This window comes from Peromyscus californicus, unplaced genomic scaffold (assembly GCF_007827085.1).
Source record: "Peromyscus californicus insignis strain IS unplaced genomic scaffold, ASM782708v3 Scaffold_12__1_contigs__length_115047231, whole genome shotgun sequence".
NCBI lineage: Eukaryota > Metazoa > Chordata > Mammalia > Rodentia > Cricetidae > Peromyscus > Peromyscus californicus.
Window position 1 is genome coordinate 79,894,588 of NW_026294413.1, and position 27,580 is coordinate 79,922,167.

Below are 27,580 nucleotides of genomic sequence, written 5' to 3' on the forward strand. Positions count from 1 at the left end.
AAAGTCTTGATATTTGTATTTAAACCTAATTAATGTGTAATTCATAAACAGGCAGTGGAGGGCATCCATGAGCTTTTCTAGACTGATAAAAGATCTACATCGCGCGCGCACGCACACACGCAGATTACAAATCCTTAGATTCAAAGGCCGTACCGAGGAATAGGACATTTTCTTTCCTGGCGTTCCCCCTTAGACTCCTATATAGAAGTGGCCGAATTATAGGCTCTGGACTACAACTCCCAGAAGGCGATGCGGCTTCAGGGCCTATCCCGAGGCTGACAATAACCTATCCAATGGTCATTTGCACTGTCCACTGACAGCCTGCGATTCTCGACGTGAACGGCAGCAGTTTCTTCCTTGGGGACATTATGGGCACCAAGTAACTGCTGGAATCTGTAGTTGTTTCTTATACATTTGGGAGCTGTGTGTGCGGGTGGACTAGAGAAAAGAGCAGGCAATGTACACACGTGTCCCCTACACCCGCCCGTACGCAGTCCAGTCCCGGAGCACGCGAGGGCGGAAGTGGTGATGGCCGGCGCGGCCGGAAGTTCGGATCAGCTGATGGGGGAGGCGGTGCCGCAGCCGCCTAGAGGCCCTGGCCGCCCAGCGCTTCGTCCCGGCCTCGAGTCTCGCAGACTGGCCACAATCCCCGCTCTCACCTCGCTGTTGGGTGAGACCCGGCCCGGTGTCCCTCCCAGGCCTGAGATCCTCGCCCGGCACGGCCGCCCTGAGCGCCCCGGCCACCCCCAGCCCCGGCTCGCCCCTCAGGCCCCGGGCCTCCCCTCAGTCCCCGGCCGGCGGCCCAGGCCCCGGATCCGCGGGGGGAGACCCGGCCCCGGGGGGTGCGGGCCCCATGGAGCTGATGTTCGCGGAGTGGGAGGACGGCGAGCGCTTCTCGTTCGAGGATTCCGACCGCTTTGAGGAGGATTCACTCTGTTCGTTCATCTCCGAGGCCGAGAGCCTTTGCCAGAACTGGCGAGGATGGCGCAAACAGTCAGCGGGGCCCAATTCCCCCACTGGAGGCGGTGGCGGAGGTGGCAGTGGCGGTACCAGAATGCGAGGTGAGTCTGAGCGGGGAAGGATGCGAGGGGGAGGGGAGCAGGCAAACCCCGCTTAGGCCTTGCTAGGGAGCTGTCCGGACCGGGAGCTGTCCCAAGCTTAGAGCAGCTTAGAGCAGACTTCAGGACTCGTTTTTCTGGCCTTCCAGGGCTGGGGTGGCATCTTCACAGCAGAGAGAGGAGAGAGAAAGGGGTGGGAAGAGAGAGGAGAAAGAAGAGGGGGCGAGGGGAGATGGAGGGAGGGAGGGAGGGAGGAGGGAGGGAGGGAGAGAGAGAGGGAGAGAGAGAGGGAGAGAGAGAGGGAGAGAGAGAGAGAGAGAGAGAGAGAGAGAGAGAGAGAGAGAGAGAGAGAGAGAGAGAGAGAGAGAGAGAGAGAGACCCCGCGCGCGCTCATTCGCGCGCTCACGCAAGCTTGTGTTGTGGCAGAGAACATCCTGGGTTGGCCAGAAAGATCTTTTGTTATTCCTTTACGCCTTAGAGAGCGAATATGGGAGAATACCCTTTCTCTGTTTTAAGAATGGTTAACGGAATTTGGCCTTTAGTAAACCAGAAGTAGCCCGAAAAGAATGTGGTTAGGTGTGGATGGTGAAAAAGTTACCACTTGAAGTGTGTCACTCTGTGAGACGGTGCATGGTTGCTTTGCTTCCAGGATGTTGATCTTTGCTCATAAGCTGCCCTAGGAAAGGATTCTACCAAGAGGAAAGTGGAAGTGATCTTGCCTATGAGAGGAGATGTCTTAATTCATAGGGTTAAACCAGATATTTGCTCCTGGCATCTGTCAGAAGCCAAGGCTGGGGCCAGAGGGTGGGAGCCTTGGACTTCCATAGCTGAGGTCCGGGCAGGAGGGTGAGCAGTTATCTTGGGGCTTTCCTCATGAAGCACCTTTCTTTTGTGTTTCATTCATTCTTGGTCTTCCAGTGAAGCTGGAGATTAGTGCTGTGAAGAATTTTGCTTTGGTAGAGGGAATAGAAAGAGAGTGAAGATAAGAGAAGCCTCACAGGCTTAGGGATCATCACATCCTTCCCTTGCTCTGCCCAAGGCAGTTATTTGTCCTGGGCCTTGGTGGAAGCTGGCTTTCTTCAGTAGTTGAAAGGATTAATTTATGTGTTCTAGCCAGGCCATTCTGAAAGACCTGTTCTGCAAGCTCTTCTGTAGGAGCCCCTTTAGGATGGAGAGAAATTTGCCTGTGCCACTTTTTAGGAGTGGTAGCACTCAGCATCAGTTGGAGAGACACCATTTGTCTGCGTGTGTATGCACACATACACACACAGGTCACACTCAGCTTCAATGTGAATCTTTTGTGAGTTCCTTGCTTCTTTCATATTTGAGAGTGTGGATTATGGGGGGCCCTTCAAGTTCTCTCACTTTGGGGGGAGTCATTGAAAGCATAGTAGTGAAGATTTTCAGATACTGACACCCTCCTGCATAAGTCAAGATCTTCCCCTTTTCTTCCCTCCCTCCCCCCCTGCTTTCCTCCTGAGATAGGACCTGGCTGTACAGTCTAGGCAGGTCTTGACCCTCCTGCCACAGCCTTCCAGACCTGGCCTGAATACACCATTTCTACTCCATGCCCTCCTCAGCCACCTTCAGTTGCTTACTCAAAAAAGGCTTGCTGTTGTTTTTGAAAGATTCTTTTCTGTTCTGTGATTTTCTTCTTCTTCTTCTTCTTCTTCTTCTTCTTCTTCTTCTTCTTCTTCTTCTTCTTCTTCTTCTTCTTCTTCTTCTTCTTTAAATCAGCCTTCAAGTACAGCTGTTTGCTGTAAGATTGCAGTCTGCTATGCTGTTGCTGCTTTTTGTTAAAACGGTGTAGAAAAACCGAGTGCTGACTCCACCTGCTCCAGGTGATTTCAGGAGCAGCAGCCAGCTGCCCTGGGATAACTGTCTCTCCTGGCTTCCAGGATGGGAAGTCAGTCTTTAGCCCTGTAGACACTTCTGCTTCCTGAGATCCCTAAATAATTATCCTGAGTTCTGACTCATCTTCCCTCCTTAGACGGGGGCCTGCAGTCATTTAGAGAAAAGGGGACAAGTAAAAAGGCAATCAGAGGTGAATGTCAAAGACACAGTACAATGTAATGTGAATGTAAATGGAGAGTGTGGGAAATTTGGTGCTGAGGCCTGTGGGTAGATTACCTGCCAAGAGTCCTAGAACACACCTATCTGGCCAGGAGTTTCCTAGAATTTCCCTGCTATCTACTGTTCTGTGCTTGAGGTGGCCAGCTGACTGTGGCTGGAGACTGCCCAGCTGCCCTCTCTCAAAAGGAGTTTTTTTTTTTTTTCTTTAAAGATTTATTTATTTATTATGTATACAGTGTTCTGTCTGCACATATCCCCGCAGGCCAGAAGAGGGCGCCAGATCTCATAACAGATGGTTGTGAGCCACCATGTGGTTGATGGGAATTGAACTCAGGACCTTTGGAAGAGCAAGCAGTGCTCTTAACCTCTGAGCCATCTCTCCAGCCCTCAAAAGGAGTTTTAAGGGTTATTATATCCTAACAAGAAGCGGGTGGGTTGGAGAGATGGCTCAGAGGCTAATAAGAGTGCTTGCTGCTCTTCCATAGGACCTTCATTCAATTTTCAGCACCCATGTGGGATGGCTCATAACCATCGGTAACTCCAGCCCCAGGGGTTCCTTTGGTCTCCATGGGCTCCTACACACACACGCACAAGCCCACATCCAGACACACAATAAAAAAAATAAAATTTAGGCCAGGTGGTAGTGGCACACGCCTTTAATCTCAGCACTGGGGAAGCAGAGGCAGGCGGATCTCTGTGAGTTCGAGGCCAGCCTGGGCTACAGAGTGAGTTCCAGGGAAGGTGCAAAGTTATACAGAGAAACCCTGTTTTGAAAAATAAATAAATAAACAAATTAAATAAATAAATAAATAAAAATTAAACTTAAAAATACAGGGTGTGGTAACACATACCTTTACTCCCAGCACTCAGGAGGCAGAGGCAGGTGGATCTCTGAGTTTGAGGCCAGGCTGTTCCAGAGCAAGTTCCAGGACAGCCAGGACCACACAGAGAAACCTTGTCTCGAAAAGCAACAATAAAAAGAAAATAAAAACAAAAAACAGAAAGCCTTCAAAATATATATTTCTAAGAAGAGGGTGTGTGTGCACAGGTACCCAGGGTGTGGTACTGGTACCAAGTAATTATGGCAAAATAATTATGACCCTTTCTCTTCCACCATCCCAATCTTTGTTTTGAAAGATGGATTGGTGATCCCATTGGTGGAGCTGTCAGCAAAGCAGGTAGCGTTTCACATCCCATTTGAAGTGGTGGAAAAAGTTTATCCTCCAGTGCCTGAACAACTCCAACTCCGAATTGCTTTTTGGAGCTTCCCTGAAAATGAAGAGGACATTCGGTGAGTCCAGAGAACTGATACTGGGCAATGAAGTTCTGCTATCTCATACTGGCCGCTGGGCTTTCTGCAGGACAAAGAGAGACTGTAGTTGGAACTGCTAAGAGGAAGATAAGGGAAGGGGAGTGCCTGGGATTCCCCCTAAGGCGTGCTAATAGAGAGAGTTGCCTCAAACTGTGTCTGGGGAAGGTTATTTGCTGGGTTGTGGCCATGTCCTCTTCTTCCCCCAGTCTGTATTCATGCCTAGCCAATGGCAGTGCGGATGAGTTCCAGCGAGGGGATCAGCTGTTCCGCATGAGGGCTGTGAAAGATCCACTGCAGATAGGTAAGGGTTCCATCATGCCCTGTGGTGACCTTGTTCCTCTCATCACTGGTGTTAAAGATTGAGAACCTTTGTGGCTGACCACGGTTGCATGTGCTTTAATCCCAGTACTCAGGAAGCAGAGGCAGATGGATCTCTGAATTTGAGGCCAGCCTGGTCTCTATAGTGAGTTCGAGGACAGCCACTACATAGAGACCCTGTCTCAAAAAACCAACCAGCCAAACAAAACATGAATTACTGTATATAAATAAGTATGGGGCCAGGGTTGAGAGCAGAGACTCTGACCATGCCCTTATTTCTCCGTAGGGTTCCATCTGAGTGCTACAGTGGTGCCACCGCAGATGGTCCCTCCCAAAGGGGCCTACAACGTGGCTGTGATGTTTGACCGCTGCCGGGTCACCTCCTGTAGCTGCACCTGTGGGGCTGGGGCCAAATGGTGCACCCATGTCGTGGCACTCTGTCTCTTCCGCATTCACAACGTGAGGCCCTCCCAATTTATCCTGGCCCTATCCTACGCTCCATTTTCCCCCTTCTCTGCTGCATGCCTGGCCACAATGTGAGCCCCTTTACCTCCCCTTTGCCCACCTCTCTTCAGCTCCAGCTCCGAAACCTTTTTTCAGGTGGCCCTATTGCTCTTTGCTCTTTCAGGCTTCTGCAGTCTGTCTGCGGGCTCCAGTCTCAGAGTCCCTGTCTCGGCTACAAAGGGACCAGCTTCAGAAATTCGCTCAGTACCTTATCAGTGAGCTCCCTCAGCAGGTGAGTGAGGTGGGCACATCTTCCCACTGCTGGCTTTCAGGCTTTGCATCAGCCTTCCTGTTAGGTTTGGCCTCCTTGGAGTCACCTGTGCCTTGTTCTCTCTACCTTTGTACCTTTCCCCTCAGATACTCCCCACAGCTCAGCGTCTCCTAGACGAACTCCTTTCTTCCCAGTCAACAGCCATCAACACAGTCTGTGGCGCTCCAGGTGAGTGTGCTGGGCAAGCAAGCTAGCAAGCAGCTAGGACAGAGCAGCCCTTACTGAGGGCTCCTTGTTGTCGGGGAACGAGTCCTTATCAATAGGTGACTGATCGCCTGTCATTCCCAGACCCTACAGCAGGGCCCTCAGCTTCAGAGCAGAGCACTTGGTATCTGGATGAGTCAACACTCACTGACAACATCAAGAAGACGTTGCACAAGTTTTGTGGCCCCTCTCCCGTGGTCTTCAGGTAAACTGGACCTCCGCACACTAAATCTGTGCTGAGTGGGAGGTCCTCAGGCCTCCCTCCGATAGAGCTTTGCTCTATCGATGCATGTGTCCCCCACTCTCATCGCTCCATTGGCATGGTACCCAGCACACAGATACCAGTGATGAATCATGAGCGATGATGACCTAGGCAGTCAGAGTGGGTTTCTATCTGGGCGGAGTCAGGTCCTTTTTTCTCCTCCTTTGGCTGGTCATACTGATGCAGATGCACAGAAAGGTCAAGATTTTGTCTCAGGTGTCCTTTCTCCTCCACTCTGTATTCTGGGTCAGGATTCCTTCTAGATCAAAGCCCTACTCTGTTTTAACCCCCTTCATTCAGCCCTACCTCCTCCTCATGTTCTCTGTTCCTTTTACAGTGATGTAAACTCTATGTATCTGTCTTCCACGGAACCTCCTGCTGCTGCTGAATGGGCATGTCTATTGCGCCCTCTGAGGGGCCGAGAACCCGAGGGTGTCTGGAACCTGCTTAGCATTGTTCGAGAAATGTTCAAGCGGAGGGACAGCAATGCTGCTCCTCTGCTAGAGATCCTCACTGACCAGTGCCTCACCTATGAGCAGGTAACACCTCAGGACGGGAGCTGCGTGGTAGTTCCTTCTTTCCCTCTCGCCGTCGTCGTAGTCTCCTTTTTCTGACAGGAACTCGGAGGAGGGGAGGGGCTTCTTGGGTTTTCTGAGCTATGGTACACCTCACAGTTCTCTTGGTCTCCAGATAACAGGCTGGTGGTACAGTGTGCGCACCTCAGCCTCACACAGCAGTGCCAGTGGTCACACAGGCCGTAGCAATGGGCAGTCAGAGGTAGCAGCCCACGCATGTGCAAGTATGTGTGATGAGATGGTCACACTATGGAGGCTGGCTGTGCTGGACCCTGCCCTCAGCCCTCAGCGGTGAGTCTTCCCCAGGATTCCCACATCCTGACAAGGCCAGCCCAGGACAGCCTGAACTCTGGTATCCTCCTGGAGTGTGGGGATTTCTCTCATCCGGGGGAATGGGAAGTGCTGAGCACTGGTGTTGCCGGGATTTGTGAGTCCTGTTTGTGACAGGCTTTCTTCTTTCCCTCCGGGCCCTCCCCACTGTGCCCCTTCTCTATGCCTTTGAGGGTGCATTCCTATTTTATTTCCTCCTTCCCACTCTCGCAACTGCTTGTCCCCCTAGAGCGGCCTTCTGCCCTGTGTTTCCACAGCCGCCGGGAACTATGCGCTCAGCTGCGTCAGTGGCAGCTGAAGGTGATCGAGAACGTCAAGCGGGGACAGCACAAGAAGACCCTGGAGAGGCTCTTCCCTGGCTTCCGGCCAGCAGTAGAGGCCTGTTACTTTAACTGGGAAGAGGCCTACCCCCTTCCTGGTGTCACCTACAGTGGCACTGACCGGAAGCTAGCCCTGTGCTGGGCCCGGGCTCTGCCTGCTAGGCCAGGAGGCTCTCGATCTGGGGGCCTGGAAGAGTCCCGACCCCGACCTCTGCCTACTGAGCCAGCTGTGAGGCCCAAGGAACCTGGGGCCAAGCGCAAAGGATTGGGTGAGGGGGTCTCCTCACAGCGGGGTCCCCGCCGCCTCTCTACTGAAGGAGGAGATAAGGTTCTGCATAAGATGGGTGCAGGTGGGGGCAAAGCCAAGGTACTGGGTGGGACTGGCAGTGGGGGCAAGAGCTCGGCAGGCAGTGGGAGCAAACGACGGCTAAGCAGCGAAGATAGCTCCCTGGAACCAGACCTGGCAGAGATGAGCCTGGACGACAGCAGCCTGGCGCTGGGTGCAGAGGCCAGCACCTTTGGTGGATTTCCTGAGAGTCCTCCTCCCTGTCCTTCGGTTGGCTCCCGAGGACCTTCCACCTTCCTGCCCGAGCCCCCAGATACTTATGAGGAAGATGCTGGTGTGTACTTCTCAGAAGGACCTGAACCTCCCACCACCTCTGCCGGCCACCCTAGCCTGCTGCCTGGGGAGGTCTGTACCCGAGACGACCCCCCTTCCACAGACGACAGTGGCAGTGGGCTCCACAAAACTGAAGAAGCGGCTCCTGCAGTTGGCGAGGAGGAGGATGACGACTACCAAGCTTATTACCTGAATGCTCAGGGTGGGGCTGGAGGCGAGGAGGAGAAGGCCGAGGGCGGGGCTGGGGAGGAGCACGACCTGTTTGCTGGGTTGAAGCCGCTGGAACAGGAGAGCCGAATGGAGGTGAGGGGACTGGAGAAGAGGGGGAGGGTGGGTGTTCCTTTGGAATCTCTACGAGGGGCCCAGTGGCTCTAGTTGGAAGGATCAAGATCATTAGCATGCCTGTTGATGTTCTGCAGGGTATCCTAATCGGCCTCCTGGTCTGCAGTGTGTCCTCTCTACTGCTCCCACGTTGAGGCTTTCTGGACACTTCTCAGATACTGTGTCAGTGTATTACTAAGTCTTCAGTGGTGGTTGCTGCCCTAGAATAAAGCCGAAGGTCCTGGGCATGACCTGTGGGGCTCCACTCTGTCTGACCTTGGCCAGTTTCTCCAGTGTTGACTTTGTCTTTCATCCTCTGTGCCGGTCACTTAGTCCTGGAGCTTACCACGCTCCCTCTTGCCTACATACTTAGGTACAAATTGGCCTTTCTGCCTGGAATTCTCTTCTCACCAGGCTTGGTTAGCTCTTGTTCTTTCTTCAGGTCTTAGAGACCTTAAAATTCTGAGAGATAGGGACATAGGTTGATGAACTCAGAATCCCCTCCTTGCCAGGTGTGGTAGCAGATGCCTGTGATTTTAGCGCTTGGGAGGTTGAGGCAGGAGAATTTCCAGTTGGAGGCCAGCTTGAGCTACATAGTGAGACCCTGGCTCAGATAAAATAAAACAGCCCTTGTCTTCTGAGAAGTCTCTCTTTGAGCTCCCACAGCCTCTGCTGGCTCCCCTAGCCTACTGTACCTGAGATGAGCCCCTGCCACAAATGAGAGTAGCAGTGATCCTCTGTTCCAAGTCCGTACAAGCCAGCCTATCCGTTTGCCCCCCTTTTGCCCTTTCTTACTTGGTATCACATAATCTTGAATGTTGGTTGTGTCTGTGACCAGACTGAACACGTATGGTCTGCCTAGGATCAGCATGGGCCAGTGCTTTAGGAATATGTGCCTCATAGTCAAGTGTGATGTTCTCCAAGGGAAGGCCTTTGATCTTTTGGTCCTATGTTCTGTAGGTGTTATTTGCCTGTGCTGAGGCCCTGCATGCCCATGGCTACAGCAGTGAGGCCTCCCGCCTCACCGTGGAGCTTGCCCAGGACCTGCTAGCCAACCCACCTGACCTCAAGGTAGAGCCGCCCCCTGCCAAGGTGAGAGAGACCTCCTTCCTCTACTTTCCTGGCTCCACTTATCCCTGATCCTGTTCCCACCCCAAAGGAGAGCCTCCTTCTACCTCCACTGAGGTGAATCAGACTCATTTGTCCAACTCTTTGCACTTCCATTTAGGGCAAGAAAAACAAGGTATCCACAAGCCGTCAGACCTGGGTGGCCACCAACACCCTCACCAAAGCAGCTTTCCTGTTGACAGTGCTCAGTGAGCGCCCAGAGCACCACAACCTGGCCTTCCGAGTTGGCATGTTTGCCTTGGAGCTCCAGCGGCCCCCTGCTTCCACCAAGGCCTTGGAGGTCAGACGTTCCATCTGAGTCTTGTCCTTAATCATGTCACATTCTTCATCTCCATTGAGGTGTAGGTGGTCTGAGTTCCTTCCTGTACTCTCAGGTAAAGTTGGCATATCAGGAATCTGAGGTGGCTGCTCTGCTCAAGAAGATCCCTCTGGGTCCCAGTGAAATGAGTACCATGCGGTGCCGGGCAGAAGAACTCCGGGAGGGCACGCTCTGTGACTATCGGCCTGTGCTGCCCCTCATGTTGGCCAGTTTCATCTTTGATGTTCTCTGTGCTCCAGGTATAGTGTCTGCCCTACAGTAAGTGGAGAACTTGTAGGGAGAAGGGTAGTTGTTTGTTTTTTTTAAAGGAAACCCAAGAGCTGTAAGACTCTGGCTGAGTCATCTTTAGGACCCATCAGGCAGCTTCATGGGTAGGTCTTGGATGATGAGGGTCTTGGATTTCTTTGCATTCTTTCTGTGGTACTTTTGTTTGCCTGACTTAACCCATGTTCATCTAGTGGTTTCTCCCACGGGTTCCCGGCCCCCAAGTCGCAACTGGAATAACGAGATGCCTGGAGATGAGGAGCTGGGATTTGAAGCGGCAGTTGCTGCCTTGGGTAAGTGTCTTGTCTTGAGCATGTCCATGAGCAAAGCCTGGCTCAGAGCTTGAGGGGTTGGGATGGGAAAGTCAAGAGTACATGTGTGAACCATCTCCTTAGTGCTCATGACACAGTCAGGAATTTAGAGCAGGGGCTGGAGGGATGGCTCAGCAGTTACGAGCACCTGCTGCTTCTCCAAAGGACCCAGGGTCCAGTTCTCAGCACCCACATGAGGGCTCACAACCATCTGTAATTCCATTTTCCAAGGGATAAAATGCCCTCTCTTCTGGCTTCCACGGGCACTGCAAGTACATGGTACATACCTACATGTAGGCCAAACACATAAATAAAAATAAATAAAATTTAAATATGTGCTACATATGGTGGGTGTTTAAAGCACAGCAAAATAAAAATCAAAAGCAAGGTCTCAGGGAGGTGACAGATTATGTAAAGTAGGTTAAAAGATCAGGAAGTTGTAGACAGGAAATTGTCAGGAATGGACTCAGCTCTAATACCAAATACGATGGTTATGCCTGCAATCCCAGTACTAGGGAGGTAGTGGCAGGAGGATCAGGAGTTTTTCATCCTTGCCTACATAGCAAGTTTGAGGCCAGCCTGAGCTACATGAAATCTTGCCTCAAAAATGCAAGCAAGCAAGCAAACAAAAAGTTGGATGTGCCTGGGTGTGGTGCTGCACACCTTTAATTCCAGTAGAGTAGAACAGGTTACAAAAGTCTTGGAAAGCGGACAGAGCTAAGGCTGTATATGATAAGCTGGGGACCTTTTTCTCATGAGCTGGTGGCTGGCTCTGGCTTATGTGCTTCTGCTGTCTTTGGAGCTATGACCACTCCTAATCCCCAAGAGTACCTCCTCACAGGCATGAAGACAACAGTGAGCGAGGCGGAACATCCCCTCCTCTGTGAAGGCACACGCCGGGAGAAGGGCGACCTGGCCTTAGCACTCATGATCACTTACAAGGATGACCAGGCCAAGCTCAAGAAGGTAAGGGACTGAGGTACTGGGTTTTTGCCAGGCAGCAAGTGAGCAAACTGTCACTCTCTTTCTCAGAAGTTCCCAGTACAATGACCAAAGTACTGGTTTGCCTGTAGGAGGTAAGTAGAGAATCTTGGAGACTTCTCATAAAGAACAAGAGACCAATGGTTCTTATAGGTATGCTTGGGCATGAGGTGGAAGAAGAGAAGCAGAGAGCATAAAGTCAATCATTCATTTATTTCAATATTTATTGAATATCAGTATATTCAGTCCTCAGGTAAGTGTTATGGAAGATTCCGAGACATGTAAGCTGGGAGGTTATCCTGTAGTTACAACTGGGGAAGACTACCTGAGGAGGTAGCATTGGGCTGCTTCAAGGAGAAAGGAAGGTAACAGAATTCAGGAAATAAAGGACGTCATGTTACTGCTTGTCTCTCCTCCAGATCTTAGACAAACTCTTGGACCGAGAAAGCCAGACACATAAGCCACAGACACTGAGTTCTTTCTACTCATCTAGCCGTCCAGCCACAGCCAACCAGAGATCTCCTTCAAAGCACGGGGCCCCAGCTGCGCCCGGGGCCCTGCAACCTCTGACTTCAGGCTCTGCAGGGCCTGCTCAGCCAGGGAATGTGACAGGGGCTGGGCCAGGTCCCACTGAGGGCTTCACAGAGAAGAATGTGCCTGGTGAGGTGGGGGCACTGGGCAGGGGGGTGAGTGGTACAGTCATGTTGTTGTGCCCTTTCCTCATCCCAGTATCCTATTTCCTCATTCAGAAAACTCCCCACATTCCCCCTGTGAGGGTCTCCCACCTGAGGCAGCTTTGACTCCACGGCCGGAGGGGAAGGTTCCTAGCCGCCTGGCCCTTGGCAGTCGTGGAGGCTATAATGGTCGAGGTTGGGGCTCCCCAGGGCGGCCCAAAAAGAAGCACACAGGTAGGAGAACCTATGGGATGGCACGGAGGGTAGGCTAGTGGTGAAGGCTGGAGACTGACTTCAGGTACTCCTGATTCCCGAAACTGGCTTGTTTTGGGGTACTAGGCATGGCCAGCATTGACAGCAGTGCCCCCGAAACTACGTCGGACAGCTCTCCCACCCTAAGCCGAAGGCCGCTCCGAGGGGGCTGGGCCCCCACTTCCTGGGGTCGAGGACAAGATAGTGACAGCATTAGCAGCTCTTCCTCAGACTCCCTGGGCTCCTCATCCTCCAGTGGAAGCCGCCGGGCTAGTGCCAGTGGAGGGGCCCGGGCAAAGACGGTTGAAGTTGGCAGGTCAGTAGGGAGGAATGCCCAGCTCTCTAATCTAGCCCATCCTCAAAACCAACTCCTAGTGTGACCTAGCTGTTGTCCCTAACAGCCTGACTTACCCAGGTCTCTCCTAACCTCCTTGGACACGATTTTGAAGAAACTCCAACCCTGTCAATACCCCATTGCTCCTTCAGGTGTTACAAGGGCCGCCGCCCTGAGAGTCATGCCCCCCACGTACCCAATCAGCCATCAGAGGCAGCTGCACACTTCTACTTCGAATTGGCGAAGACAGTTCTGATCAAGGCAGGGGGCAACAGCAGCACCTCCATTTTCACACATCCATCTTCCTCAGGAGGCCATCAGGGTCCTCACCGCAACCTGCACCTTTGCGCCTTTGAGATTGGGCTTTATGCCCTTGGCCTGCACAACTTTGTTTCTCCTAACTGGCTCTCCCGTACCTATTCTTCCCATGTATCCTGGATTACAGGTAAGGAATCCAGTGTCCTGATTTGCATACAGGATGGAGGTGAATTGGAAGTAAGGGTCTTGTCTTTGTGACATTGCTAATCTGATGACAGGTATCATCCCCAGACCTCCAGGGGTGCCCACGTTGCTCCTTTTCTTTTCCCTAAAGGGCAGGCAATGGAGATTGGCAGTGCAGCCCTGACTATACTGGTAGAATGCTGGGATGGGCATCTGACACCCCCTGAGGTTGCATCGCTGGCTGATCGAGCATCACGGGCACGAGACTCCAATATGGTGAGGGCGGCGGCAGAGCTGGCTCTAAGCTGCCTGCCTCATGCCCATGCACTGAACCCCAATGAAATTCAACGAGCCTTGGTGCAGTGCAAGGAACAGGTACTTCTGCTCTCAGCTGTCTGTGCACGGAGAAACTTAAGGGTCAGCATTCCTCCTCCTAAAAAATTTGTGTGTGTGTATATGATGGGGTGGGGTATGTGCCACAGTAGGTATGTGTGGGGGCCAGACAGCTTGTAGGAGTTGTTTTTCTTACACCTTGTGGCCCCTAGGAACCAAACTCAAGTTGTCAGGATTGGCAGCAAGTGTCTTTACCTACAAGCTGTCTTGTGGCCCTTCCTTCCTTCCTTCCTTCCTTCCTTCCTTCCTTCCTTCCTTCCTTCCTTCCTTCCTTCCTCCCAAGAGGCCTAAGTTGCTTAGGATGGACTTGAACTTACTTCTGCTTCAGCCTTCTGAGTAGCTGGGACATGCTATTATTTGGGGTTTAGGGCCCTCTTGATTTCCCCGTATTTAAGAGTTTATAAAGTATCTCATTTTTCTCTCATTGTAACATTTCACGTATTATAGGTTGAGTATCTGTTAGGTTCAGGATTAGAAGTGTTTCGGATTTTAGGTTTCAGAATATTTTCCTAAATATGAGCTATCTTGGGGATAGAACCCAAATCTAATTATGAATTTCATATTTTGTGTATTAATTACACACACAGCCTAGAGATAATCTTGTGTTTCTCTCACCCTCTTTCTCTCCAATGTACGTATTAATATTTATGGGGATTTGAATCCAGGGCCTCATACAGACTAGGCAAGCAACTGAATTACACTCTCTAGCCCTGTTTGTGCATGAAAGTGGTATTTTCCACTTGAGGTATCATGTTAGTATTCAAAATGTTTCTGATTTTAGTGTTTCCAATTTTCAAATTAGGGATATTCAATAATATGAATTCACACTTTCACATTCATCCTTTATATTCATATATTATGTGTTGCCTTTTATGATATTTATCCTGTTATAATCCTAAAGCTAGGGTTTTACATTACATTACATACACAAGGAAATAGTGGCTTACCCTTAGGGACCAGGATGACCCCTGAGGGTGGCCTTAGAGAAGTGATGAGCTTTGAGTGGCAGGTTATTTGTGCAGTGTCTGTGTGAAGCACTCCCTGCTGATACTGTGAGCACTGACCCTGATTTCGGGTGCCCCCCCTCAACTAGCCATCATTCCTGGGTAAGCTCCTTTCCCTAATGCTCTGTGTTCCTTTCCAGGATAACCTCATGTTGGAGAAGGCCTGCATGGCAGTGGAAGAGGCAGCCAAGGGCGGGGGTGTATACCCTGAAGTGCTGTTTGAGGTTGCTCATCAGTGGTTTTGGCTCTATGAACAGACAGCAGGCGGCTCATCCATAGCCCGTGAAGGGGCTACAAGCTGTAGCGGCAGTGGGATGAGGGCTGCTGGGGAGGCTGGGCGGGGGCTGCCTGAGGGCAGGGGTGCCCCAGGGACTGAACCTGTCACAGTGGCTGCAGCAGCAGTGACAGCAGCTGCCACAGTGGTCCCAGTCATCTCAGTGGGATCCAGTTTATATCCAGGTCCAGGACTGGGGCATGGTCATTCCCCTGGCCTGCACCCCTACACTGCTCTACAGCCCCACCTGCCCTGCAGCCCTCAGTACCTCACTCACCCAGCTCACCCTGCCCACCCTATGCCTCATATGCCCCGGCCTGCCGTCTTCCCTGTGCCCAGCTCTGCATATCCACAGGTGAGACTCGTGTTTTCCTGGCGGTGTGGGGCATGTGGGAGAACACCAGGAGTTCACAGGGGTTGGAGTAGAGTACTTTGGGAGTTCACTAGGGCTGTCCAGGAGTTCTGGTGAGATGGCGGGTAAATGGGAGACCAAGGGCAATCAAGAATGTAGGAATGCCCACTTGTCACCAACATAACTTGGTATCTGCTCTTTTCCCCACCTATGTATAGGGTGTGCATCCTGCATTCCTGGGGGCTCAGTACCCCTACTCAGTGACTCCTCCCTCACTTGCTGCCACCGCTGTATCTTTCCCTGTCCCTTCTATGGCTCCCATCACAGTCCATCCCTACCACACAGAGCCAGGGCTCCCACTGCCAACCAGTGTGGCCTGTGAGTTTCTGGGACAGGGAGCAGGTGAATGGAGGGGAGGTGCACAGGACATGGGAGGTGGGGGGAATCTTTTGTGCACATCTTCTCTCACATGCCTCTCGATCTACCCTCAGTGAGCAGTGTCCACCCAGCATCCACATTTCCAGCCATCCAGGGTGCCTCACTGCCTGCTCTGACCACGCAGCCCAGCCCCCTGGTAAGCGGAGGTTTTCCACCACCCGAAGAGGAGACACACAGCCAGCCAGTCAGTCCACACAGCCTGCACCACCTGCATGCTGCTTACCGTGTTGGTGAGAAGCCCCTTCTGTACTCCTACCTACAGCTGCGTGAGGGGCTCTTCAGTGGACCTCCTCCACTGGCTCTGAATTTTACTGTGGGTCAGGTACCAAGCTGGGGTAAAGGTGGAGGAGATGCCCGATTGTGTGCCCATCTGTGTTTCCTAGGGATGCTGGCACTGGAGATGCTGGGCCGCCGGGCACACAACGATCACCCCAACAACTTCTCCCGCTCCCCCCCCTACACAGATGATGTCAAATGGTTGCTGGGGCTGGCAGCAAAGCTGGGTAACATCTCCCCTCCCCAGGACCATTGTCCCCCGACCTGATTCCCCACCCTCCTATCCCAGACCTCCTTCCTAGCTCTTGCTCAGAGTTGAGGCCTTGGTCGGGTATGTGTGCAAGCGTGGGGGGTGGAAGGTTACCTCAGCTCCTGGGGTGGAGGGAGGCTCTCTGTCAGGCCAGAGCTGAGATATATAAGCGGGTCCCTAGGGCAGAGGTGGCCACCCCCGTCTCATGCCCCTCCCCCTGCCCCCCAGGAGTGAACTACGTGCACCAGTTCTGTGTGGGGGCAGCCAAGGGGGTGCTGAGCCCGTTTGTGCTGCAGGAGATCGTCATGGAGACGCTGCAGCGGCTGAACCCCATTCATGCCCACAACCATCTTCGAGCCCCGGCCTTCCACCAGCTGGTGCAGCGCTGTCAGCAGGCATACATGCAGGTGATAACTTAGGAAATATGCAGCAAGGGGGAGCACCTCCTGGGCAGGTGGACCAGAGCCCTTAGCATGTTAAGGGAGGTGGGCCCCAGTTGTGTGCGCTTTGTGCTAAGACTCCCCTCCAACCCATCCTCCAGTACATCCATCACCGCTTAATTCATCTGACCCCTGCCGACTACGACGATTTTGTGAATGCGATCCGCAGTGCCCGCAGCGCCTTCTGCCTGACCCCCATGGGCATGATGCAGTTCAACGACATCCTGCAGAACCTCAAACGCAGCAAACAGACCAAGGAGCTGTGGCAGCGGGTCTCTCTCGAGATAACCACCTTCTCCCCCTGAGTCTGGTCCCTCTAGGGCCCTATATAGGGATGCAGGCCTGTGGCTATGGGGGCCCCTCACACGGAGGGAGTGACTCTTGGCTGGACAGATCATCCCCACTCAATTCCCTGGTAGCCCAGACTGGCAGCTGCTCTTGGGCTGTAGCTTGGGGCCAAGATGTCTCAGACCTTAGAAGCTTAGGGCTGGGGGAGACAGCCTTGACTGGGAGAGGGCGTTGGGTGGCCTCTGGTATTTATTTGGCATTTATAAATATATAAAGTCCTTTTTTACTCTATACTCTGGGTCTTTCCCTTCTTCCTTGTGTAGAAGAGCTGTGATACTGCTATATTCTGGGTGGTTCTCACTGCAGTGAAGTGGACAAGAGAGAAAAATAAGGATGTTTATTAAGGACATTTCTGGCCCACAGCTGGGGCTCATATTCAGCTCTATGAGCAACTGTCCGACCTCATCCCCATTCAATGTGAATGACACTAGGGAGGCCAGGCCACAGGTAGATCCCACTGTCTGATTCAAGGGGCCGTAGCAAAGGGGCCCTCTCATGGGTAGGCATAGACAGATAAACTGCTAGGGATGAAGAGGGAAATCACTGAATTAATACATTCTTCTACCCCCTCCCTGGACCCTCTCTTCCTCACCTCCCAGGTTCATAGGTCAAAGGTACCTAGTACCATAATACAGGGTACCAAGGGAAGCCCCTTTTTTTTAGGCCCCAAAACTATGGGAAAGGGATGGATGCCCTTTTCAGCCATTCCAGCCCTGGGGGGGCCACTGAGGTAGAGGGGTAACGGGCCAGGCCACGCTAATCCCCCTTGTGGGCCCTGCTCTAAGTAAGGCTTGCCCCTCAGTGAAGCAGCAGGCTTTTTGCTGGTATGGGAAGGCGGGGGCATCAGCCCACAGTGGAATGCTGCAATTCTTCCCGAAGCCACAAGGGGGATGGCTGTCCAAGCCGGCTCAGCAGCTTTGATAGTTCCAAATTATGGTTCCGGAAAAAGTTGGTAAGGAAAAGGCGAGACTGAGGGAAGAAAAGTGAAAGGAGAGACAAACAGTGAAGAGCGCAGCAGGGCCAGGCCTGGAGGTGCAGCGGCAACCTCGTCCCCGGTTTCACTGACCTCCAGGTCCATGTCTGGGTATCTCCGGCCTTTGCTTTTCCCCAGACAGCGAGTCTTACCACCTTCAAGTCCCTGGCACCAGAATCCTTTATCTTCATCAAACCTGCTCAAAGGAACAGACCATTAGATGTCGAGGAGAAGAAAAATTCAAGCCCCACAAATGCACCCTACCCCTCCCAGCCCATAAGGAGATATGTCTCTTCCAAACGACCCCCCTTCCCCACAAAACCTTCTTTCCCTTAGACCATGCTCTCCCACCTGAGGGTCCTCGTGTAGTTCAGAAAGGGGGTGATACCCAAGAACTTCTGGATGATCTCCATTGAGGCTGCTGGGTTGATACGAAGCTCCTGCCCATCCACAATCAGCAACTGAAGGGACAGGGGTGTGGTTCCCTCTAGATTCCTAAGACTGGGCTGAAGGGAGGGGACCCTAACAAAGGCTCTGCTCGTGGGAGATCGTACCTGTCCAGAGGGATAGTAAGTCAGCCAGCGCTGCAGATGGGTAGAGTAGTAGCCAGGAACAAGACAGCGGTTCTGCAAGGAGCGAAGTACCAGGGGGGCCTGGGAGGAGGCTGAAATCACTTGGTAGAATGTATAGTTCAAAGCAACTGGGTCTCCATGTGCTCGCTGGTGCTGCAGAACCAAGGATAAGAAGGGCTAGGGCTGGTGATGGGACAGTATTATTCCGGCCATATTCCTGTCTGGTGACAATAGCATAGCCACCCCTCCCTAAGGGACTAGTTTAGTTTCCCTACCCTCCCTCCTTTCTGTATCTCTGGCAGTTACTACCTTCTCCACCTTTCCCTTAAGGCCTAGTGGTCCCCAGCTTCAGCAAACCTGGTACCAGGAGTAGGCCCTGTCAGCAGGGTTGGTGAGCACAGTGATGATCTTGGCTCTTGGTAAAAGGGCAGCCCCCCGCCGTGGTACAACCTCTGAGTCAAAGTAGGTGGCACTTTTTTCAAAGAGGAAGTCAGTGCTGGCATTGGAAGGAACAGGGAAGAAGTCCATGTACCTACAGAGTAGCACAGAAAAAAGAAACGTTTCAGTGGCAAGACCAGATGTTTGTGTCCTGGCAGAAGCTGGAGTGGGTTATGTTTGGAGAAGGCACTGCTGCTCTGAGAAACAGTCAGGGGCCCAGTCTCACCAGTCAATACCCTTGTGGTAATTAGGGCCACTGAAGAACTGAATCTCCTCAAAGGTGCTGGGGCTGGGAAAGCTGCTTGTCACAGCTGGGTGCAGGCTCAGGAAGAAGTGAATAGCGGTGGTGCCTGTGTGGAAGACAAGGACCAGCCTGTTCCAGGAAAGCAGCGGGCTGAACAGCCGGAGTTTGAAGGAAGTAAGAAAATACTCACTTGTGGGTAATAAAACTCCCTCTGCCAAAGTAAAATGAGAGAAGGAAACCCTGAGAGAGGCCCAGGAATGGGTTAAAAACAGTGGCTTTGGCCCTGCACTGTATCAGAATCGCATGTAGCTCCCTGCCCTTCCCTGGTGCTTGGGACTGACGAGGGCTTCACACGTGGGGCATACTCTTCCACTGAGCTGTAGTCCCAGACCTTTCACTTTCCTTATTTTGAGATTAGGTCTTACTAATTGCCCAGGCTTCCTTGAAGACATTCTGTAGCTGGCAGGCACTGAAGCTGCCTCTGCCTCCCAAACAGCTGGAATTATAAGCCTGGACAACCGTGTCTGGCTATTTTACAGATTTCTGAGACAGGGTCTTAAGCAGCCCAGGCTGGCCTCAAACTTGTCTTATAGCCAAGGATGGCCTTGAATTTCTGATCCTGCCTGTTCCACCACACTGGCTATGCTGGGGCTGAAACCTAGGGCTTTATGCATGCTCAGCAAACATTCCAGCCCTATTTTTTCTTTTACACTCTACAGATGGAGCCAGGTATCACGGTGGCTTACACATGTAATCTCAGCACTTGGATAATTGAAGCAAAGAGATCAGGGGACTCAAGATTGGCCTGGGTGACATGAGACCCTGTCTCAAAAGACTGAACAAATAAACAAAAATTCCACCTATGGGAGCTGGCGATTAGCTGAGCAGTACAGTGGTAGCATGTGCAAGGCCCTGGGTTCAACTCTCAAAACACTAAAAGGAAAACTGTCAGTATACTACCCCTGCAAAGGTGCACACATGGATGGCTCTTTATTAGTAGTGCTAGTATTCTGAGTTTTTGAAACAGGGTCTTCTTTCTGTATTCCAGGCTAGCCTGGAACTCAGTATGTAGCCCAAACTGGCTTTAAGTTCAATGTAATCCCCCGTCTTTGCCTCCCAAGTGCTAGGGTTACAGGTGAGCCACTATGCCCTGTTTTCTATAAATAATTGTGCTATATAGCTAGGATTAAGGGGAAATATTCCTGTCTCAGGGCTGTGGCGGTGACTCTGTGGATTAAGATACTTGCCACCGAGTATGACAACCTGAGTTTGATCCCCAGGATCACATGGTGCAAGGAGAAAACTGACTCCCTCATTCTGTACATGTATGTGTAGACACACACTAAATAAATGCAATTTAAAAAAACACTATGGCACCGCCTTTAATCCCAGCACTCGGAAGGCAGAGGCAGGTGGATTTGAGGCCAGCCTGGTCTACAGAATGAGTCTACACAGTGAGACCCTGTCTCAAAAAAACAAAACAAAATATGGTGAAGCCGGGCGGTGGTGGCACATGCCTTTAATCCCAGCACTTGGGAAGCAGAGCCAGGCGTATCTCTGTGAGTTCGAGGCCAGCCTGAACTATGGAGTGAGTTCCAGGAAAGGCGCAAAGCTACACAGAGAAACTCTGTCTCGAAAAACCAAAACAAAAAACAAAAAACAAAACAAAACAAAACAAAAAAACCCCACCAAAACATGGTGGAAATAACTGATTCCTTAAGTTTTCCTGCACATGTGTACACACATGCACACAAACACACTAAATAAATTCAGTTTTTTAAAAAATGAATCCTTTTCGCAAGCAAGTGACTTGGCTAATTAGAAGAAGGTAGAGAAGGCAGCAGAGGAGAGACCGACTGGACAGTTTACCTGTCTTCTGTGGTCCCACAATGAGGAACTTGGGGAGACGATCACAGGTTTTCTCCTTGGACCAGATATCTTTGTGCCTCTTGTCATCACAGGGATTCTGAAGGTTAGGCCACGAGTCTGATGAGGACTGATCTCGGAACCCTTGACCCCCATCAGATCTCTGTCAGCCTGAGCTCCATCCTTACCTGCCAAAGGGGGTTTCGCTCCTGAGGAAACAGTTCAAAGTACTTTCGTGCAAGAGGGACAGGAGGGAGGGTCTGCAGGCGCAGTCGTGTCCAGCACTGGAGGAAGCGCACCAGGCTCTCAAAGGTGTACAGGCCCAGGCGGTCGTTTCCGTAGTTTGACAGATGGGTCATAAAGACACTGATCTACAAGAGGATGCCTGCCGTGAGACTCAGCCACCCCATCTCAGAATCAGCTCTGGTGAGCAAAGGCACTGGTGTGAGAACACTTTGGCTCTCTAGTCTTCTGGGTCCCTTTGGGCACCTCACCGGATTAAGCAGCACTGTCAGAAAGAGCTCTCCGCCTCGGATGCTCCGATCTAGTTCACGAGAACCTCCAGGATACTCATTGTAGAAGATCGTGTGGGTGAAGAGGCCACATGTTTGCCGGGGGAGCACCTGAGAGGAGAAGAAAGTATAGGGATAGATGAGATCTGAGTGCTGAGATGGAGAGCACATAAGGACCAAAGTCAGGAGGCGCTGGGATTCCCTGAGTTTATAGAGGCCCAGTTTGAAGTTATAGTAACAAAATTTACTATCTGCATTATCATGATTTTTATCCCCTATTTTGTGGATGCCTTGGGCTGGCAGTTGACAAGTCACAAGTCAATGCCAGTTAAAGGCTGTCTAAATTTCAAAGTTTGATTGAAATTTATAGTGGGAATTCCTCACCATGATGCCATTGTGAATGAAACCACGGCGGTAGCGGGCAGGACGGAGATGGGGATACTCCTCAGTGCTGGTCACCTGGATGCCCCATACAGATTTCCAGGCCTCATAGAGCTGCGTGTGGATGGGGTACACGCCCGAGTGGTGGGGGGCCACAGCATATCCCAGATCAGTAGGAATCCCATGCTCCTGGGAATGGCATAGACTCTCAGTAGAGGGTAAAGAGGGTGGGGATGCCTCCACAGAAAGGAAACTGGAAAGGGTAGGAAAGGGTATCCATTAGGGAGGGAGGGCTAACAAGGAAGGGTTCTGTCTGGGAGAGCGTCTGGGAAAGGGAGTCAGAAGGCTCACCAGAGCGAACTGTCTGTTGAGTCTCATCTGGTCAGCCAGCACAGAGCGGTTGTGGAAGAGGTGTGGCTGCATGTGGCTCCACATGTGAGGGAACCACCAGAACTCCCGGCGGTGCTTCAGCAGCATGTCGTCCCCCGCGTCCTCCTCTTCGGTCCCTGGCAGCAGCACACGCTGATTGTCCTTGGTTTTGTAATTACTGACCCCTGCCCAGGGCCCACTGACGGTGTATTCTCCAGCCACCCATGCCAACCCAAGTCTGTCACAAGCTCATCCCTGCACCATGTCCCTAAACTCTGTCCCTTTCTCCAACTTGTGTGCCCAGCGTCAATACTAAGAGACAGATCAAGCTGAAGTTGGTCAGAACAGGAAGTGAGCTCACCAGTATGGTAGAACTTGCCCGAGAAGCCCAGGTTGAAGGTGAAGTTGGGAACTAAGGTCCTGAGTTTGTTCTGGGTGGTCAACAGAGCCTGGAAAGAATCGTAGAGAAAGTTCAAATCGGGAGACAACAGGCTGAGAAATAGATAGTAAGTAGCTTTCTTTCCAACTATAAAAGGCAGAGAATCTATCTATGACCAGCTCAGAATCAAAGCAGAGAATCTGACAGCCAGAGCTTGTCAATTTTCTAGCAAAATGAAACATATGAGGAAAAGAAAAACTGACCTCAACATCAGCCACCTTCATGCGAGTACCTTCTTTGCCCACAAAGATGTCATCGATGTCCACTAAGATGTAGCGGTCAAGGTCCAGGCAGAGGCGCTTCCCAGTGAGGTATGCCACAGCATCAACAAAAACGAGTTTATGAAGCCAGAAAGAAAGGCCGTGTCCAAACAGCACCCGCTGAATGCCATCATGAAGCCCCAAGTCCTGGACCACAGTGGGGAGCCGGGCCCGCCGAAGCACGGGTCCTGGCACAGGGAGCTCAGCTGGCCGATGGCTGGCAAGGAGCACCGGCTCATAGGTGCTGTGATTGGACTGGAAGATGGTCCAGTCGTCACCAGGCAGTGGTCCCGGCTCCAAGCGGCTGGGGCGGGTGAGATATAGTAGTGGGGCTGAAGGATTCACTTGGTAGTCCCGGAGCCCCAAATTTGAGTATAGAAAAAGGGGAAAGCCCTTAAGCTGGGCACTCAATAGGCTATGCTCATGGGCTCGGAAGAAGCCAATGATGCCTACACCATACTCCACACAGTACCGGTCCAGCAGTTCTCGACTCCAGGAATCCAAGTTGACATACTTCAGAAGGTTCTCATAGATGAACAAGACATAGCGGCCATGGGTATGATCAGTCAGTGTGGGCATATCCCCTCGGCCAGGTGCTAGTTCAGTGCTATAACGAAAACGGCTGGACTCCAAAATGGCCACAATTTCCTGGCCCAATTGTGAGTATGCACTCTCCACAAACACGAGGACCACAGGTTCTGTTCGGGTGGTCTCTGGAGGCCTAGGGGGTCGAGGTGGGACTGGTGGCCGTGCAGGGCCAGGGCCAGCTGCACCACTGCTACAGTCTCCCAAGGGCAGAGGCAAGGGTTCCTTGGCCTTGGGGCTGGTGGACACATAGTAAGCCAGGAATCCCATGGAGACAAGACTGAAACCTATCAGCAGCAGTATGAGGCGGTGCAGTTCCAGCTGCCGAGCAGGGCGTACCACCTTCCACAGCTGGAGCATGGCGAGGGGAAATGAGGAAGCGACGGGGACCACCTCAGGAGATGGGAGGTAGGAGCTCTGTGGGCTGGAATGGTCTTGGTAGGGCAGAAGAAGAGAAAAATACGGGAAAGGGATTCTCTTAGGGTCAGTTCCCTGATGAGATGGACACAAACCCTTTTAATCTAGGATAGGGAGGTGGAGGAGCAACAGGTTGCAATGGACAGAACCCACCGGTCTCAGGTCACCATGGCCCCCTGGCCCATGCCTTAAGCTGAGACTTGAGCTTCCTCAGCTCTGGTGGAGGCTTTCACATCAGAAATCAGCAAAGTCCACAAGCATGGCGGCCCCACACTCTGTAAAACAGAAATCAGTGGGTTACTTCTTCCTTTGAAAGTCTACCACTAACCATTCTCCTTATCCATCTCTTAGCCCCTGCTCACTAGATGATCTCTTCTATGCATGCGCATGCCTGGACACCCGTGTGTGCGTGTGTGTACTGCTCTCATATGTTTGAGACAGTCTCTCACTGACCCTGGAGCTCTCTGTTCCAGTTCGAATGCTTGCTAGCAAATTCCCGGATCTGCCTGCTTTCACGTCCCCGTGTTGGGGATGTGTACCGTCAAGTCCCCGGCTTTTCACGGGTCCTGGGAATCCAGACCCAGCAAGCACCTCACCCACTGAGCCATCTCCCCGGCCCAGATGCTTTGTTCTATAGACAGATACAAGCTGAATCCCATACCTTGGCTTCATAGCTCGTCCTCTTTCTTAGAATACCCAAATGAATGTCCAAATTCCCTTCTGCTCAAGCTGCAGCAGCAACTCAAGTTATGAAAGAGCCTATCCACAGAGACCAAACAACCAAGAGGGTGAACAGAGGTCTACTCTGAAAGGAATTCCCATCCAGAGACGGAGCAGTTTGCCAATGAGCAGAAGCTCTGGTGGGCTCTCTATAAGAGACGGCACGTCTCAGAAGTCTCATGATCCAATGAAACATCAGATAGGAGAAAACTCATGAGTCTTAATCTTCTACATCAATCACACCCATTATCACACCCAACGGTACTAACGAACTAGCAGTCATGAGGACACTGTGGTGGAGGAACTTGAGAAACGGTGAGAGTTAACAATTCTATTAGTTTCTGAGTCCAGAACTGGGGAGACTTTCCTTGACACCACTTGTAAAAAATCAGTCCTCCATACCCTTCACTTCACCCACGCCAGAATCAGGAGAAAAGATTAAAGTCACCAGTACCTAAGAAAAGCCAGAAAGCCGACTCCAGACTCTCTCCCTGTCCATTTCTACCCCTCCTTCCTGAATTAACCAAGGTGTTGTTACCACGTCCTCACTCCAGAGGCGCACAGGCGCATCCCTGAGCTAGCCTGGAGGACAGTGAGGGATGGGGTCCAGCTACAGACAGCGAATCAGGGGCAGATGATCCGAAAACAGTTTTAAGGAGCTCAAACTTGACGGCCTCTTTTTCTCACACAGACTGCCGCAAGTTTTCAGTGCCTTTTTATCTTAGCCACGCACAGTGAGGTTAAGAGCGGGCAACCCCTCTACCACCCATCCCAGTGGTGACAGGTGGGGACAAGGTCCTTCAGAATCCAGACACATGATTTAGGATGATTGATTTAGAGTTCAGCTTTGGCCTGGGTAAAACTAATTGCCATAGAGAGCTGGGAGACGGAACAAAAACTGATGGGGCTGGAGTCTTAGTTTAGTAGCGAAGCCCATGCATACCGTGCATCTAAATTCAATGGCAGGGGAGGAAGAGACAGTAGGAGGAGAGGTGTAGATCATGGGAGGAGCTGAATTCCCCGCCCCCCCCCCCCAACAGAGATTTTCTGCGTAACCCTGGCTGTCCTGGAACTCGCTCTGTAGACCAGGCTGGCCTCAAACTCAGAGATCCTCCTGCCTCTGCCTCCCGAGTGCTGGGACAAAAGGTGTGCGCCGCCACTGTCTGGCAGGAACAGCTGAATTCTAACAGAGACAACTTTAGGAGAGGAGAAGTGGGAGCTCACTGAGAGCACGTTGTACTTCACATATATCACCCAAGTTAATAACAGTTCTAGTCAACGCTTATTACTTGTCAGGCATTCTTCTGAGGGCTTTGCACATGCAGACAGACCCAGATTTAAAACGGTTCCACTTATTACGATGTGCAAACGATAAACATCTAGTATAAAGCGTTCTTCAAATCGTTTTGTGGTGTGGTTTTCAGTGCCAGCGATGGAATACACGGCCTCGCGCAGGCTAGGCCAGTGCTCTGCCTGGAGTTACAGCCCCAGGCCCTGGAACTCTGACCCTTTCCTAAGGTAGTGGACTTCCAAACAAAGCTCTTCTTGTAATGCTAGACAGTGTATGTTCCTCCTCTGCCACACAACCACAATGTTGAGCAACTGACATCACACCGCAAAGGGCACTGATAAGCTACTGTGGTTAATAGGTTGGGTGTACTCTACGCATTTTTAATTCAGGGTATTTTAAAGGTTTATCAGGACGTAAATCAAGAAGCACTTGATTTAGAACTGTACCAGTTCTAAGAGGTAGGAAAAATGCACATAACTAGTATTAGTTCCATTTCTCTCTCTCTCTCTCTCTCTCTCTCTCTCTCTCTCTCTCTCTCTCTCACACACACACACACACACACACACACACACACACACAATTTCAGGCCCAGAGAAGTTTAATAACTTACCCACTATCACAAAGCTCCGTCCGTGGAGGAACTGGGATTCAAAGGTCAGGCCTGTCAAGTTCTCGTGTTGTAACAAACCGCATTTTAGCTTCATACCTAGAGGAAGCAGTACGATTTAGGGAGGGGGTCATGTGAGAACTGTTGGGGGGGGGGGGGAGCAGCGGAATGACTAACGCTGGAGGAGGAACATGTGTGTGGCAGTGGAAAGTTTCCGAGGAAGGAGAAAACCAAGGGTCGTCATCCAAAGTGGACAGCAAATACGGGGTCAGGGAGGAGGGCTGGAGGTGTGGGCCCGCCACTGGGGAGACGGCAGAGCTGCAGCTGTGGGGGGAAGGCACACCGACCGGGGACCCGGCCTAGATGGCAGAGGGACCTCCTGCGGGAACCAGGCGCTCAGCAAAGAAACGAGGCGCCCACAGGTGGGGGAGCCGGAGGGAAGGGGCAGGGGCGCGGCCGAGAGTTGACATCCAGGCAGGCACCGGCTGAAAGAGGCCGGTCGTGGCCCAGGCGGAGTGACCCGAAGGAGGGGACTGGGGGGAGGCCAGCGGCTGGGACGCCTGGCAAGGGGCGCACAGGGCCGGATGAGGGGCCGCCCAGCACGACCCCGCGGGTGGTTACGGTGGCGACACTCCCGGGAAGTCTGATGGGGAAAACTGAGGGCGACCGTGGACCGGAGCGTGCTCTCAAGGATGGCTCACCCTGTGGAGGGGGCGGCGTCCCCGCTGTCCCCGGGCCCCGCCGCGTCCCGGGGCCGCCCGGCTTCCCAGCTCGCGGGGCCTCGGGCCGCGTCGCGGCGACTCCGCCATCGCCGAGCGAACGCTCCGCCGCAGCCGGGCCCAACTACCGCTTCCACCAGGGGGAGGCGGCGCGCTGCGGCTCGCGGCGCCCGCTCGGGTCCGCGCGCTCTCCGAGCGTGGCCGCCGCGCGACCGGGGTCGGCGGGGGGGGGAGACGCCAACGGCCCTCCGCAGCGCCCAGCGGGGCCGCAGCCTCCGGCACCTCCGGCCTCGCGCGCGGCCTACCGAGCGGACCCCCTCCTCCACGCCGGGTGGCACCGTCTGCGGAGCGTCGGGGCGGGCCCAGGGCCCAGGCCCGGCCACTCAGCCCCGCCGAGGGGGAGGGCGCCCGAGCAGCGAGGGTGGGGCCACCTCCCACCGGGGCGGGGCCACCAGGCCGCCACTTAAGAGCCCACTTCCTCCCAGCCGCCCCAGACTCAGCCGCCCAGGCTGAGTTTATACTAAGTTTTCTCCCCGCCCCA

General features: G+C 52.5%; 2 protein-coding genes across 9 annotated transcripts; one reads left to right on the forward strand and one right to left on the reverse strand.

The window, feature by feature from the left end:
• Nucleotides 1-74: 74 nt before the first annotated feature.
• On the forward strand, nt 75-16,877 carry Zswim8 (zinc finger SWIM-type containing 8). 6 transcript variants are annotated; one of them, XM_052733531.1, is made up of 26 exons: nt 75-1,061; nt 4,269-4,422; nt 4,650-4,744; nt 5,048-5,220; nt 5,390-5,497; nt 5,623-5,704; nt 5,825-5,945; nt 6,340-6,541; nt 6,693-6,868; nt 7,165-8,149; nt 9,128-9,238; nt 9,396-9,575; nt 9,670-9,853; nt 10,073-10,171; nt 11,031-11,155; nt 11,590-11,830; nt 11,920-12,078; nt 12,184-12,412; nt 12,583-12,875; nt 13,023-13,246; nt 14,409-14,897; nt 15,113-15,296; nt 15,386-15,562; nt 15,716-15,835; nt 16,155-16,265; nt 16,400-16,877. In XM_052733531.1, exons 1-26 carry the CDS (start codon nt 854-856, stop codon nt 16,858-16,860), a joined length of 5,691 nt encoding a protein of 1,896 aa, XP_052589491.1. In that variant the 5' UTR covers nt 75-853; the 3' UTR covers nt 16,861-16,877. The 6 variants fall into 6 exon arrangements, with proteins under 6 accessions (XP_052589491.1, XP_052589490.1, XP_052589492.1 ...); XM_052733530.1 differs by having other exon boundaries at nt 77-1,061; nt 9,128-9,259; XM_052733532.1 differs by having other exon boundaries at nt 79-1,061; nt 9,128-9,259; nt 15,113-15,272.
• Nucleotides 16,878-16,968: 91 nt separating this feature from the next.
• On the reverse strand, nt 16,969-27,346 carry Ndst2 (N-deacetylase and N-sulfotransferase 2). 3 transcript variants are annotated; one of them, XM_052733537.1, is made up of 16 exons: nt 27,022-27,339; nt 26,324-26,419; nt 22,644-23,977; nt 22,363-22,450; nt 21,984-22,138; nt 21,636-21,821; nt 21,234-21,362; nt 20,928-21,110; nt 20,743-20,839; nt 19,064-19,084; nt 18,856-18,979; nt 18,549-18,723; nt 18,174-18,344; nt 17,971-18,080; nt 17,713-17,815; nt 16,969-17,615 (listed from the first exon to the last, which is right to left on the reverse strand). In XM_052733537.1, the coding sequence occupies exons 3-16, from the start codon at nt 23,643-23,645 to the stop codon at nt 17,490-17,492; spliced, it is 2,670 nt and encodes an 889-aa protein (XP_052589497.1). In that variant the 5' UTR covers nt 23,646-23,977; nt 26,324-26,419; nt 27,022-27,339; the 3' UTR covers nt 16,969-17,489. The 3 variants fall into 3 exon arrangements, 2 of the variants coding, with proteins under 2 accessions (XP_052589497.1, XP_052589498.1); XM_052733538.1 differs by lacking the exon at nt 19,064-19,084 and having other exon boundaries at nt 27,022-27,332; XR_008217114.1 differs by lacking the exon at nt 17,971-18,080 and having other exon boundaries at nt 17,595-17,615; nt 27,022-27,346.
• Between the last annotated feature and the right edge of the window lie 234 nt (nt 27,347-27,580).